Here is a 15,803-nt window from a genome sequence, read left to right as displayed (position 1 = left end):
TCGTGGCTTGTATATGACTGCGAAAACCCGGCTTTTGCGGTCTAATCTTTCACAGTTAACAAGATTGAATTTCGCTCAGATTTGAATCTTTTCTCTGTTGCTGTTTAGTAAGGTTCTCCAAACTTTTTTTGTTTGTAAAGGTTTATTCCTAAACCCTGATAAAAAAATTACCAATGTCTGATACCACAGACGAAATGAGTTGCAGATCAGATTTTATCCAAGTTTTGGTATGACAACCCGGTGACGTCGGACTGAAAATTATTAACAATTCTCTGGTGATTTGGGGTAGATATGGATGATGGGGTAGAATCGGTAAGCCTAACAATTTCAATAGGATTCCACTTTTTCCGTATTCCGTAGATTCCATAACTATGTTCTTTTGTCCTTGAATAGGCATTATATTCCATAGACCTACGGAAAAATCCGTTAATATGAAAATCCTGTATACAGTCACTAAAACGAGTACCTGAAATCTTGGGATTTCCGAAATTCCGTCACCAGGTGTACATCCAGAACGCCACCTGTGCCTAACAGTTCCGCCAGTTTTGGCATAGTTCCCACCAAGCTTGGCACACTTTCGTCACGCTCAGGTGCCACCTGGTGCACGTGGTTTCTGAAAGTAGGTGCCCTCTCGTCTAAAACTAACATTAGGCGATTCCTCTGGAAAACATCTCGTGCATCTTAATCCTGTCTTCGTTATGCCCACGTTTCAGAACTACTAAATAACTGTCATTACTGTGAATCTAGCATTTAAGAAGTCTCTTAACAATAGATAAATAAACAATAATTACCGTGGCCTTCCGTTTGGCCCAACTCCAAGAGAAGCAAGACCATTTTGCTGTGCTGCAAGTTTGTTCATATTATACTGTTGCTGTGCAATTTGTGATCTTTCGTCTAAAATCCCACCGCTCATTGACCCTGAAAATAAAATTATTAAAAATTAAGATTTCTGAATAATTCAGACATATTTTAAATTGATATTTATTAAGTGGTTAGGAGTAATTGTAGTTAGTGATTATTTTAGTCAAGACATTTCTACTTCTTTAACCGTCTTACATGTATTGAATTACAAGAACAGATACGTACATTTTGACTAACTCATTTTTTAAAGCAAAGGTTCTGCTAAAGATCTACACCCACTAACACCCACTGATTATTTGCCAGTGGGTGCGAGTGGAGGTTTCGAAAGTATTGTCATATTTTATCCATTGTAAAAATGACATTTTTTTCCGAATATTGCACGTTCTCTGTATTTTTGGCCTTCCTAGGCAGGGAGTGGGGGATTGAAGTAGAATGTTTGTGTTTATGTAAAAGCTAGGAGATTTTTGAGTTGTGTTGATTTTTCTGGTTTTGGCAACCCTTATAGATTTTCTTATCGAAATTCGTTGTATTCTCTCGATTGTATCAGCTGGTACATGTTTTATTTATACCAAACTTTCAGCAAAATCTGGAAGTCAGTCATTGTTGTTTCTGTTTCCTGTTTAATAAATAAATTTGTATATAAAACTAAAAATAGGACTGGAATTAAAAGTTGAAAATTGTTTTTGCACTGTATGTGCTGCAAAAGAAAATGAGGTTGCAAATTCAGCTAGTGAAAATTGTAAATTTGGAATGAGTGGTAAAATATTACACCATTGGAGACCAGCATTCTTAAAAATTTTAGCATTGATTGGTCAAAATCTATGGAGAAGGTAATTTTAGTTTGCAAAATATAGGGGGGAATTTTTTTTTCAACGAAAATACTGAGAATTGGACATTTTGCAATGACAACACAAAAAAAACAGGTGTTTTACAAAATCTAAGGGGGTGACTCGGGTTGCAGGGCCCATTCTACCCCTTATACCCATTTGACACCTGTGCTTATAAAATAATTTAATCTTGTCAATTGATTCAAATAATTCGTCTGAATTTTAGCTGCTTTAGTTTTCTGAATGTCTTGCGCACCAAAACGTACAATGCTGTAACGGTTTATTTATAACTGTTTTGCAGCTGTGAATGACTGAATGAAATGAATGATGATAAAAAAATAAAAATAGTATTTGAAGCCTACATCGTAAAACGTGCACTTATGTAAAACATCTGTGAGTTCCATTATATGATTAGTAGATAAGGTATGACAATTGTATTGTGATAAATATAATATTAATTTTTATGTTTCAGTTGAAACCGGTGAATTTGTTTCATGGGTTATTTGTTACTATTTGTGACACAGCCTATGGCAATCAAGTTGGGCTGCTATTTTGCTAGGACACGACTTAAATCTCACTCATAAATATTCTGTTGTAGTAAACAGTTGTACTAAAGAAAAAGTAGTCACAGAATGAATTTGATTGCAAGAATAGATATTTTCCTAGTTTGAAACAAAAGTTGAGACATGATACTTCCTCATTTTCTAAGATTGTCTTAAAGAAGATAATACTTCAATTTTTTTGATGGTAATAAATATTTTGGAAATAGTGAAAGAGCTATCAATGAATATAAATAAAAATAAGCTAAAATACTTTGTAAATAACTTACACAAAATGTATGTCAGGATTACATAAATAAAACTACACATCAAAACAAAAATAAAAAAAGCGCTACGAAAAGATAAAGGGGTCACTTGTTTAAATTAACTTTACTATACATTTCTCTCAACCATTTTATTCAATAAGAATGGGGATTTACATTTGGCACAACGAGGGAGGCAAGGTCTAAGGCAGGAAAATGACAAGGGAAAAGTTAATTTTTGGGGGGGTCACAGAGATAGTCACAGAGGGATGTGGCAGAACAAGAGAGGCAAGGCCTAAGGGGATAAAATTTAGTAGAGAAGAAGTAATTAGTTCAAAGGTCTTGGAAACTATTATTAGCGAAATATCACCAAACATCTACCCCTTTTTGCTCAGGAATAGTAAGAATAGCTCAATAAACAATGACGATATAGGAAGCTTTTCCTTCAAGGAAAATTTATAGACCTATTTGAACCGTTTGGAGAAGGCAGAACACCAAACGGGAGGGTTAATCAAGCATTTTATGCATAAATGCGATTACCTTAACTGTTTTGAGAGGGCAAGATACCAAAACGGCATGACACTCAAGTATTTGACGTGTAAAGGAGACAAGATTGACGAGGAGGAGATTTGACGTATAATGAAGGGTCTCACTCATTGAAATTTGGGACATTTGAACTTATTAAGAAATTAAATAAAAACCGAAAGTAAGGAGCGATATTAAAACTTAAAACGAACAGAAATTACTCCGTATATGAAAGAGGCTGTTCCCTCCTCAACGCCTCGCTCTTTACGCTAAACTTTGACTCTTTCTCTCAACTCTACTTTTTAAAAGAGTAAAAAACTTTAGCGTAAAGAGCGGGGCGACATGCAAAAAGCTATGATATACATGACTCAAATTATTTGTGCCATATGCAATATAGCAAGTGAATAGTAGAATAGAAAAGGGGGTTGCTTAAAATAGTGGTGCCACAAGCTTTATAGTGACCCTGATACAAAACTAAGAAAAACGACCTACCAGACATAAAATTTCAGTGAATATGTTGATTCCTTATTTATTTAGGATAAACCTCAGTTATCCATAATTTATGTGAAAGTGGTTTATCCATGAATAATAATTTAGGGTGGTATAGCTACTTGAGGATTGGTCATCTTATATGTGGAATTACTTATATTCATAGTTTTGCGGTCAGTAGAATGGGTTTAGATAAATACTTGGTAGTATTTTATTCCTGTGTTATTCAAACAAAAGTTTACTTGTCTCAAAGGGTTCTAGGCGTTTCCGGGGGGGGGGGGGTTGTAAGCACAGGTCACAGTCTCAATTATTCTCTTAGAAGATTGAATGGTGGAAAATTCATCAAGATTTACTAAGATTAATTGTACTCGTCATTTTAATTTCAAGAATACTATTTTTTTGCGCACGGAAATCAAGCTACAATGCATAGATTCTGCTACTGTACATAAAGACCCCCCCCCCTGAAGGGAAGAAAGTCCTTAGTTTTTTGCAATGGCTTAGTGAATTTTATACCCTCCTCCTGTCTTCCTAAGGATTGCATGTTTGTGTGCCTATGGTGATAAATATTGTGTTTTTAGCTAGGTCTCTTGATCCTCCTACGCTTCCAGTGCTGTAAATAGATAACTGATCCCCGTCTTTTTTATTCCTGAACTTAGAAACCTTGTTGCAAAGCGATTAATCTTTATGGTTAGGTTTTCGTCAATGGCGATTCTACTGGTTCAATTTTTGTTTCGATCCGACGCGATTTTCAGGGGTTTCAGGTTATTTTTTAAAATTTCCATAAATTTGATTTCAAATAACATTTTACCATTAAGACTTATCGAAATAATAGTTACCATTACAGAGTCAGGTACACATGACTGTTTTTCTCATTAGATACTTTTTTTAGACGTGTTATTAAATCTTGGCTACTATGGATCGTGGTTTGTTCTTCACTAGGTGATATGAAAAATTATGTTACACATGCTTGCACTAGATTAATTACCCCCCTCTTTCTCCATGGTTCTGAAGGGAAAGAAAATCCTTTATTTTGACATGGCTAGTAAATTTTGTAGATAAGACTCCCCCTTCTAAGGGGGGCTTCTTCTACTTTAACTTGGTCAAACTCAAGACTTACTTGATCTTCCGACGCTTCTGGCGCTGTACATAGATAACTGATCCCAGTCTTTTTGGTTGCTATTCACATTAATGCCAATTCCAGCTAATGAGGCAGTTGGTCCACCAGCGATTGAGTTTGCAGTTGTAGTAGTTGTCTGTCAAATCGAAAATAAAAAAAATAGACCCATGTCAAGTAAAGCTACAGTGCTTTCCTAAGCATTACTTACTGCCACATGGTATACTAACTCGTGTGAATGTTCAAACGGAAAATAAAATGAAGCCATTTGCAAGTCGCACGAAAGGACGCAAAACAAAATTCGCTGAATTACTTCTAGACACTTTCTAAAAAAAACCTTGGACTTCCAACATATTATGTTTCTACCAATACATTTACAAGAAGCTTTCATTCATTTTAAACTAAATTTTGCCAGAGGAACGGATTTTTCAACTTTGGTTCTAAAGAGACACGAGTGGAAAATAAACTGAAGCCGTTTGCATGTTGCACGAAAGGACAACCGGCATGCAAAAACGTGCGTTCAGCAGTTCTTTTGTTACTTTTCTAAAAAGCGTTTTTGACAGATTTAAACGAAATGTTCCTCTGTGTAGTTTTTGGTGTCTAACTGTAAAAAACACACTATTCATTGCATTTTTTATGTGGCTGTTATAGCTGCTTAGATGTCAAGCTAAGGCCAAGTTTAGATGTAAAGTCGCTGTTTCCACTTTAGGAAAAATTTTGAAGAATATTCTTTTAGACTTGAAATTTTATAAAACCGTGCGGTCGTCCCTTGGATCTTAATCGAATGAAAGTTTATGCGCCTGAAACATTATTCTATCCCCTCCCTTCAAAAATTGGGTGTATGCGCATATAAGACATATTCAGGCTCATATTCAGTTCAGCTCACTTTATTTATAAATCATATGCATTTAACTAATATGCAAGTACCCGCCTGAAGAAAGATACAAAAGCACTTGCGACTGGGTGGGTGCGTAAAACTCTTTTTCTAGCTATTAATTCACTACAAACGAAACATCAAGAAAAAAAAATCAATAATTAATAACCAATCTCTCATCAACTCATCAATACTAATAACCAATCTCTTAATAATAAACAGAAAAGAACGATAAATGATAAATAAAAGAACTATGACTATAACTACATAATATAATGATTATAACTATGACTATATAAGAACTATGATAGGAACTTGAACGGATTCAGCGGATCTTAAATTAATCCATGATCGGATTTAGCTGGTCTTTTGTTTCTTGTTTTCAAGTGCCTTCAACAATTTAAAATGAAATGTCCTAGTTTATATTTGTTTTTAGTGTATTGTTAAAATAAAAAAGTTTTTTCAACTGAAAGCAAGGAGCAACATTAAAAATTAATACGAAAGGGAATCATTCCATATATGAGGGGGGCTGCCCCTTCCTCTACCCTCGCTATTTACTCTATTCTACCCTCGCTATTTACGCTAAAGCCTTAAAGTTCTTTGAAGATACTTACCATTCAAATCCAACGCCCCTTGTGTTCGACCTTGTGTTTGGCCCAATTCTTGAAGAATTGGGACAGAAAGTCATGCTTTAGAATCAGCATGAAAATCTGATCCTTTTGATGTATCTATTGCTATCAAAATTCCGTCTTTTAGAATTTCGGTTACTATTGGGCCGAGTCGCTTCTCACTGACAGTTAGGGGTGTCGTTTGGGGGGGGGGCAAGGGGGACAGTTGTCCCCCAATAACTTGAAGAGAATTTTTTTATAGCCCATGCCCGTTGACTATTCAGATATGGATCCATCTTGCCCCCTCTCCAATAAAAATGCTGGAGATTTGTTCCTGCTGACAGTTCGTTACCACCAGCTGTTAGATTGTAAAAAAAACATGGTCATTTATTGAATTTTTACTTCTGTTTATAATAGCTGTTTTGGTTTAATGATTCTAATTCAAGTTAAGGCCTTAAGTTTGTGGGTTAAAACGCTGTAGCCAATTCAGGACACACTTTGAACAACCATACGTTTGTTGTTTATATGGTTTTTAATTTAGCTTAATAGTCACAAATAGGGTAAGAGACAAGCAGAAGGCCAGAAATTGCGTTAAAATAAAATTATAAAATACCCTAAATCTTACAATCGACGATAAACACCAAACTCCTTACCCTTCCCTCGTGTAGGGCCATATTTCTCTTTTTTTTAATTTTAGTAACAAAATAAAACAACCTTCTCCAGGGGGATACTTTCAGAGTCATCCCTGCCAAAATAAAAACAAATTTGAAGAAATAAGATCGAGAATGGGTTTTTTTTAAGGCCAACGGAAATACTGGACGAAAAAAGGGAATATTTTGGGAGGATAACCACCTTTCTTCTTTAGGAGTATAAACAAATTAGAAGAAAATGCTAAAACATGTGGACGAAACAACTTGGATGAAACCAAGCAACACGGAAAGTCAAAAGGAAAAACAAATAAAAACCAAAATTGGAAGAATTAAAAATCTAAAAACCGAACAACGCTTAAAACCAAGAGTAGTGACAAATGAATAAATTCCGAAATTGGCAGAATTAAGACTTTAATAACATAGAAAACTGATTCCAAGGTGAGCCACTCGCCAGTATCAGAAAATTAGAAGAAATTTTTTCATAGCTCTGAAGAAGAGGGGCGTTTGTTCTCCTGAAATATTTGCTTTTTTCGCTCCACATTTCCATCGGTGTTAAAAAAAAAAAAAATCTCGATCTTTGTTTCTTCACTTTTTTTTATGACAAGCTAATGTGGCTTACGAAATTATCATCCCATCCCTGCCACCCCCCCACAATAAATAAAGGCTTTGTCTAAAGATGATAAATCTTGTTCTTATTTGACTTGTAGCTTCATGAAACCCTGTGGTCATCCATTTACTATTGACCAAGTCCGTTCACCTGAAAAATATTCTATCCCGTCCACTCAAACGTGGCCATATGTGCATTCAAGACATGGTCGGGCATATATGCAATGTTGCGGCCTTCAGGCCTGCACCTACCTGAAATTTCTTTATTTTTACAAAATTTGCTATAATGCCCTGTAAGATTCATATTTTTTTTGTGTTATTTTCCTCAAAGTAGTATCCTCCCCTGTGGAAGAAATTTCTACATGCGTGCCTGAATGTCGCTAATAATTCACAGACTAGACACATGAATTAAGCGGAATATAAAATTTAATCTTACCTGAGTTCCATTTGACAGAATAGCTGGTAGCCCATCTTTTTTCCCCCATTTAATTTTCTTTCTTGTGCAAGCAATGAATACAACAACTGCAATGACGACAGTTCCGCAAATTGCGGCACTTGTACCAATTATGATCTTATCTGTTGATGACGCTGAACCTGTGCCGGAAGCTTCATTAGTTCGTATTTCACGGCATTGTTTAAATGGGACAGTATCGGGGGACACATTTCTCTCTTCTAGTGATACAACGCATACTATGATGCAGGCCTAAAAAAAACATGAGGTCAATTTTTTTCCTTTTTTGTCAAATGTCGTCATCTATGAAATGATAAAACACATTTCTGCTCTATTGATCAATGTATAGATAGATATATAAGTATAAAGATATTTATTGCAAGCCGATTTCGAGGCCGGGCTGCGAAATCGTTGGTTGTAACTTGTAAGTTGGGGATCAGGAATATTCAAGATCTTAATGTGTCGTTTTCAAAATCAATCATGTAAAAATGGCCTAGTTTCTTTAATAACGCTGGATTGATAATTATGTTCTTTTTTAGCAAGTATCTTTTAATTACTCCCCCCCGCTTTTAAAAATTGAAAATTTTTAGGACACTAATAATTCGTCCTAATTTGTACCATATTAATAAAATTAACATGATTCTCGTCTAATTTTAAAGACAGAAAATACATAAACACTTCACAAATATGCATCAATGGTATTCACGGTCTGACATAAAACAATCTAATATATTGCTAAAATTCATTTCAAGGGGGAAAGAGAAAAGGAAAACGGGGAGGGGAAAAAAGAAAAGGATCAGAAAAGGGGTTCAAAATGGACAAGCTTACTGATTTGATTAATTCTAAGGATTGTTTTAGACATTTCTACAATGCAGTACATACTTCGGTAAATACCATATTTAAGAAAAAGCTGCTGACCCAATTTGTTCCCAGGTCTTTATTGGTAATCCCTGGTAATCGCCGGTACATTTATTAGCCCTGAATTTTTACAGTCCCAGCGATATTCTTCAAAAATAAGAATTTACATACATTACTGTGAACGTCCGAAATCTTGTTAATGACGACATTCACCAGTGAATGTCAGAAATTCTTTTTTTCTCTTCTTGGATTCAATTTGCTTTATGAATCAGCTTCGTTACCAGGTCAAAGAATATGGGGAATTGATTAAAGGGAAACTCTTAATAGGTTTAAAGCCCTAATTAGGAAAGTTGTGAGTAGAGAAATTTAGATTCTAATAGTTAGTTTTATTATTTTGCTCGGTATCGGTAACGGGGTTGGGCACGAAGCGGTGGTATGTAATTAGGGAAGGGATTAAATTTGCCAAAATAAAGTGACTTATAAAAGCATTTTAGAAAATAAGGAGATTTATGGGATACTTTGGCTATTCTCTTGCCAGAATCACTAATTTAATGTAAACGAAGTTTTGGTGTTTTAACCTGGTGTAACAGGACTTAAAACAAGTAGCACCATAGACAGAGTGGTGTTACTCGTCTGAATAAAACATTAGTGAAACGCCCTATATCCATATCAAAAGCCCCGGAGGCAGCAGTGGTATTACTGGCTATGCACAGGATTGCCACCTCGATCAGTTTTTAAAGTAACACAATTCCCAAATTTGCGTACTACACAGCAATTTTCGATGCTACTGTCAACGAATTTGTTGCGCATAGTTTTTAGGTCAGTTTTTTAATCTTTTTCAATGTAGCTGAATAAAAATATAGCTGATCAGAGTGCTGAATGGGAAAATATGCGCGCACACTCATATATATTTAATGGTATTTAGACTAATGTCATGCATAGAAATGTGCTGACATATATTTTAATATAAGATAAATCCTGTAATTGCGTTTAATATGCCTATATATTCAATTCATAAAGGAAAAAACAGTGTTACATTCAATGTAGCATGTGCTACAGTGCTAAACATGATAACATAGTGCTAGAATAGCACATTCCTGCTACAGGTCACAACCCTAGCTATGGACACAGGGACAGAGTAACATTAAAAAGCATAATCAGCATTAGTATTTAGATGTAGCGTTAGATGTTCATAGATCTACTTAAGGTTTATTGTTATTAGTTTCCAATTCCCTTTTAGTAATGGTGTTAATTGGGGTTGTACACCTCCCCACCCTTCATTTCGAATAATACCTTTATGTCGTATTTCCATTGAAACATGCCCTTTTACCAGCTATGCACACTGAGACAGGGAAACATTAAGAAGTGTGATTAGCCTTTGCATTTAGAGGTAACATTAGATGCCGTTCATTTTGTCCTAGACTTACTTGAGGTTTGCTGTTATTAGTTCCCTGCTCCTTTTGGCAATCAGGCGGCAATCCCCCTCTCTCCTCCCCTAGATTTTGAAACAAAGTCTTTTTTTGTATTTCCATTGAAATATGGCTTTTTTGATATTGTCATAGAAAAAATTGAAGAAACCAGAAAATTGCTCCCCCTAGATTCTAAAAATTACACCCACCTATATTTTGAAAAATACCTCCCCTCACACCCCCACATTTTCGTGAATTTACGCCACTGTCCTTTAGTCAGCAGAATAACCATGTTTATTTTTATTTTTAAATTAACTGCGTCTTGGCATTTTCGTGTGAAAGTACATACCCTGCACAGATTTCATGCAAGAAACATCGGTTAATTTTGTTTATTTCCTATTTGTTTCGGATGGCTGCATAACAAGGATATGAATTCAAATTAGCAACAGTAATTTTCAACAACAATAAGAAAAAACAAATTAGAAACCTAAATTAGCAACAATAACTAGCAACAGTAATATAAGAGGGGACATTCTCTCTTAGCCATTTACGATATAAGACAGAAATGCTTTGTAGTTTGTCCTACAGGCGAATGTTTCCTTAGCGTGATATAGCAAGATTTCAGAAACAATAATATTGATATAGTGATTAACAAATTTATTTATTTGCATAATACGACCCTAAATAATGATAGTGAGAATCTCAGATTCTCATAAGATTTTTTAAATCTCTTAGAAGATAAAAAAAAAACACAAGAGAAATTTGACCAGGAGTATGTTTGTCATACTTTCCTTAGTTTACAAAATCTTTGCATTATGAATTATGTTTTTCACCTTTTTAACGACTAAAATCATTCTTAAAAGATTTTAAACATAGCATACTATGGATTGCCTTTGGGTTTAAAAGTGAACTCTGGCAGCAAAATATTGCTGTGGGTAAAAATTGAGCAGTTATTGGACTTCGTTTTTTTTGGGTGGAGGGGCATTTTTTATTCAAAAATAGAGTCTTTGTATTGTAAGACATACATTTGTCTGTATTCTTAAATAACATGTTTACTTACATTAATTTTTGTTCAAAAAATAGACTCAAGATATCTTGATTAATATTACAAAGTTTGCTTTTTATTTTTTTCGTTTTTGCGTTTGGTAAATTTATTGGCCCCAAATTTTTACAGTCCCAGCGATATTCTTCAAAAATAAGAATTTATATACATTACTGTGAATGTCCAAAGTCTAGTTAATGACGACACTCACCGGTGAATGTCCGAAATTCTATTTTTCTCTTCTTGAATTCAATTAGCTTTATGAATCAGCTTTTTCAGTCTTATGCAAGCTTTGATGGTAAAAGTTAAATTATGTTAAATTAGATTATAAATGTCAGAAATGGGTTAAAAACCTAACCAAACCTAACATGTTACCATCAAACCTTGCATAAAAATGAAAAAGTTGACTGGCAATCCTGACAAAATCCAAGGAGAAACAAAAAGTATTTTGGATATTCAGCGGTGAACGTCGACATTCACCAATTTTGAACATTCACGGTAACGTATACAAAAGTACGATACACTTTTTATCCCGTCAAACTCTGAACAATTTTTTCGAAGCCACTACCTGAAGCTTTGTTCTTACAATTTTTTTACATTTAAAAATGTTTTCTTGTTTTCCATGGAGAGCCATTACCCGCCCATTGGATCCCCAGAAATCCCGAGGAAGTGAGGTAAATTCTACCTGGATATTGTTCCCACCAAGACTCACATGGGAATATTTCTCATTTTTAGATTTTGGTACATCTATTAAATGACTTCTTCTCTTCCAAGGAGATTCACCCCCCCCCCCTTCTTGGTGTCCATGCAAGTGAGCACCACAACAATCTTACTTTTTTCACCATAAAGCTATTGGTACATTAAAATGAGAACCAGCAACGATCATTTTTTCAAATTTTGTGGCACTGTTTGTTTTATTAACTTTTTCAAATTGGCCTTTGCATTGTTCATGTAATCATTTTTTTTTTTGTGATTTTACCTAGTCGTCCGAAAAATAGAAATTTACAGCAGAAGAAATATGACAGTTAAGTAATCTGATCATGGAGGAAGAATAAACTGAAAACCTTAAGAAAATTTGTAAAAAAAAAAATTTCTTTTGTATTCCAAATTCGAGAATATAAATGCTTTTACTTCAATTCTTCACAAATATGAAAAAAATATTTGTTGCAACTGTTTCGGAAAACTATGACGATAACATCTCACGAAACACGACATAATTTGTTAATGCCCTAAAAACTTCATAGTCATGAAATAGCCAGAATAAGAATCTTAAAAAAACGTGGTTTTCAGTTATGGATAGACCTAAGATGTCCAGGGGCAAAAATTGTATTTCTACTCATATCCTTGGCGCCTTAAGTTATTAGCAGTTGTTTTGTAAGTGTTGGTTAGAAGTCCCCTCTGTTTCTAATTCAAGAACTGTCTGTTGTTATTTTTACCCTTATAATTATCCTATTTATAAATAAATAATAATTTATTATTATTTTCTCTTTTGATGTATAAATTGTTTTTTGATCAGAAAAATTAAAAATTTACCTGAGATGGAACATTTTTGATTTTAAATTCCCTTTCATTTGGATCCAAGGGAGGACCAGGTTGAAATGTATTTTCACCAAATAGTCTATAAACTACTCGAAATCCAAGAATATTTGTTGTGTCCGAGTCCCACTGTATTACAACAGATGAATCTTGTAGAAACGCCTCCTTAACAATCACATCTCTCTCTACTTCAGCATTGTCATCTAAAGGAGCTCCCTGGAGCAAATTAGGGCGCGGTCTAGGTCTCTGCCGCAGCCTTTGATTCCCAGTAACAATTGGTGGATTGGCACGTGAAGGTGATGTCGGTCGGCTCATAGCTGGTCGATTAAGGGGTCGTTGTGGTTCGGGCTTGTTAGCATTAATGACAATACTTGCAGCAGAAAAAGACCCTGAACCGTTTACAACATTGTCTTGCTTTCTCTCTTCTACCTCCTCTATTGCCTCAGTTGTGGTGGTTAACTTTTTTGCTGCTGTTTCGGCCGTTCTTCTTGTAGAGGCTTCTGTGATATCCTCTGTTGTAGTTCTTGTCAAGGTTCTCGTTGGTAGTTGATCTTCTGGTTCTAAGCATTTAAGATCTGAAAGACAGAAGCATAAAACTTACTATTCGCACAAGACACCCACTGTTTCGCTAATATATATGTAAAAAAAAACCTTCTTTAAAAAGGAAATCAAGAGCGATATAAAAACATGGTAATATTGAACGAGACTGAAATAGATTTTTTAATTGTTTTAGACTAAGATAGAGACTTGTTGTTCCAAAATGGTGCCCCCTCAACATAGAAGAAGACAAATTAACTGAAAACGGCAGATAAAGTCTGTTGTTTTAGATTGTTTTTCAATACCAATTAAAAAAACAAATTATTTTTTATTTTGAGCACTCACAGTTTGAAGTCTTTAGTTGGATTGTTGGAGTTCAAGAAAAAGAAATTTATCTTCTGATTCTGAGCATTTAAGATCTGAAAGATAGAAGGGATAAAATTGATATTAACTCGAGGCTATCACTGGTTCATTAGTTTATATAAAAAGACAAAGTTTATTTCAAGAGGAATTAAAGGTGGTATTGAAGAAAAGAAAATATCTCATTTATTTGGTTAAAACTAAGAAAGAACAGCAATAATCCAGTATAATACTGCTCCTCAGTACACAAAATGTAAGACAAAATGGCAAATTATGATGATGGGATAATACCTTTTGTAACGTTTCAGTGCGCCAATCAACTTGCAAATAGTATTTTGTGTCTTGTGTGTTTTAGCTTTCTTCTAATCTCTGATTTTACGATAGACCCCACCCTCCAGGAAACAAAAGACCCTAGGGAAACACTAGCTTACAAAAACGCAGTTTTATTCAAGAAGTAATTTTTTTTTAAAATGAAACCCTTTTCCCGCAAAAATCCTTTTGTTCCAAGGGGTCGCCCTCTCCCAGAAATTGTGTACACAAGGTGGCGCATGCCGAGCGTGGTGGAACTGTCCCATAGATTTCAGGGAGTTTGCCAAGGTTTTTGGGAGTGAGCAAAGCATTTTGATAACTGATTCAAGTGCGACAGAGCCATGTCGCGTATGTGGCCTCCCTAGATGTACACTAGGTGGCGGGAAGTCAGGACCCCTCAGTTTGATCTTTTCCATATAGTCTTAACCTAGTGCAGCCATCTACAAGTCATTTGCTTAATTGTGTGGTGCAGTGTCTTTTTGGCTGAGCTGCTATGTCAAAATTAATTGGTTATACTGCTACTCATTGTAGTTAGTTAAAAGCACAGCCAAAACATATGTAAGTGTAAAGTCATGTGCATTTATTTCAGAAATGGGCCATATCACAGCGCCACAGGGGAACAGTTTTTATTGGACTGAACTATTGATATTGCCTGATAGCGTATCAAAGGCTTGATTCAAAGGGCAGCAAAGGTGTATAGATTCGCTATTGCGCACGCGCAAAGGAGTAGTCAAGGGGAATGCACCCACACTTAACAAAGAAATCTTCCTCAATGGAGAACATAAAAATGTGCATGACTGAGGTATTTACCTAGGCTGTGGTTAAAATTTTCAAGATAAAAACAACAGCATCAAAATCGAAGCAGATGGCTGTTATTTCTTGTCATCAGCCGCTTTTCCCGTAATTTTTTTTTTTTTTTTTTTTTTTTTTTTTTTTTTTTTTTTTTACAAGTGCTACCTCCGGGTGACATTCATTTAAGCATACAAAGAGTACCGTTTATTTTAAATAAAGCAATTAAACCTATGCGGTAAAAAGACGAAGAGTAAACGGTAATTCTCATGAGCTTTTTAATAGATTTTAATGTTATAATTAGCTTGTGCAATAGTCAGTGATTTATTTACTGATTATTTACTATCAAAATTGTACTGATTGTTTTGATGATTTAGAATTTTAAATGGCAAAGAAAACATAGGGGGGATTTTTGGTTATAAAATTCTGTTGAGATTAAAAAAAAATACTATAACAATTAATTATAAAAAAAATTATAAGTCAACTACTGATTCTAAATTGATTTTTTATTTATTTATAAATGTACACAAAAAAATAGGGGTGGGGTAGAATAACCATAAAACAAATATTACTTGATAGTTTTAATAAGAAGTGCCCAACAAATTTTACATCATCAATTCGATCCAAAAATGACATAGCGTTGCCGGGACCCAGAACACTAGGGACAATGAGAATCCATATATAGAAGCCTGCCATGTGCCATGCTGGGGCCCGTGGGGCCCGGTGGAAAAGCCGCCGGGACCCAGCACTGTCTGAGGTTAGAACACAAGGGACAATGAAAATCCATATATAGAAGCCTGCCGCGTGCCATGCTGGGACCCGCGGGGCACGGTGGCAAAGCCGCCGGGACCCAGTACTGTCTGTGGTTAGAACACAAGGGACAATGAGAATACATATATAGAAGCCTGCCGCGTGCCATGCTGGGGCCCGCGGGGCCCGGTGGCAAAGCCGCCGGGACCCAGCACTGTCTGCTGTTAGAACACAAGGGACAATGAGAATATATATATATATATATATATATATATATATATATATATATATATATATATATATATATATATATATATATATATATATATATATAACAAAAAAGCAACTAGTATATTCAGTCTGTTCAGAATTAAATAATATTTAATATTAATTCAATATTAATAAT

The 15,803-nt window shown here is 35.0% G+C and overlaps 2 protein-coding genes across 3 annotated transcripts in view; one reads left to right on the top strand and one right to left on the bottom strand.

The window, feature by feature from the left end:
* Window positions 1–15,803, top strand: part of LOC136033564 (rab3 GTPase-activating protein catalytic subunit-like) — a 424,515-nt gene that overhangs the window by 210,971 nt on the left and 197,741 nt on the right. The window lies entirely within an intron of this gene.
* LOC136033563 (uncharacterized) overlaps window positions 1–15,803 on the bottom strand; it is a 67,764-nt gene that overhangs the window by 12,034 nt on the left and 39,927 nt on the right. The window contains exons 4-7 of the mRNA XM_065714321.1: window positions 12,650–13,227; window positions 7,793–8,059; window positions 4,622–4,757; window positions 792–918 (exon numbers count right to left, since the gene is read on the bottom strand). Of these exons, the coding sequence (XP_065570393.1) occupies window positions 792–918; window positions 4,622–4,757; window positions 7,793–8,059; window positions 12,650–13,227 (1,108 nt within the window). The remainder of the gene's footprint in view (window positions 1–791; window positions 919–4,621; window positions 4,758–7,792; window positions 8,060–12,649; window positions 13,228–15,803) is intronic.

Source organism: Artemia franciscana, chromosome 12 (assembly GCF_032884065.1).
Source record: "Artemia franciscana chromosome 12, ASM3288406v1, whole genome shotgun sequence".
NCBI lineage: Eukaryota > Metazoa > Arthropoda > Branchiopoda > Anostraca > Artemiidae > Artemia > Artemia franciscana.
Note: the sequence above shows the minus strand (reverse complement) of the source record. Positions and strands in the feature narration are given on the sequence as shown.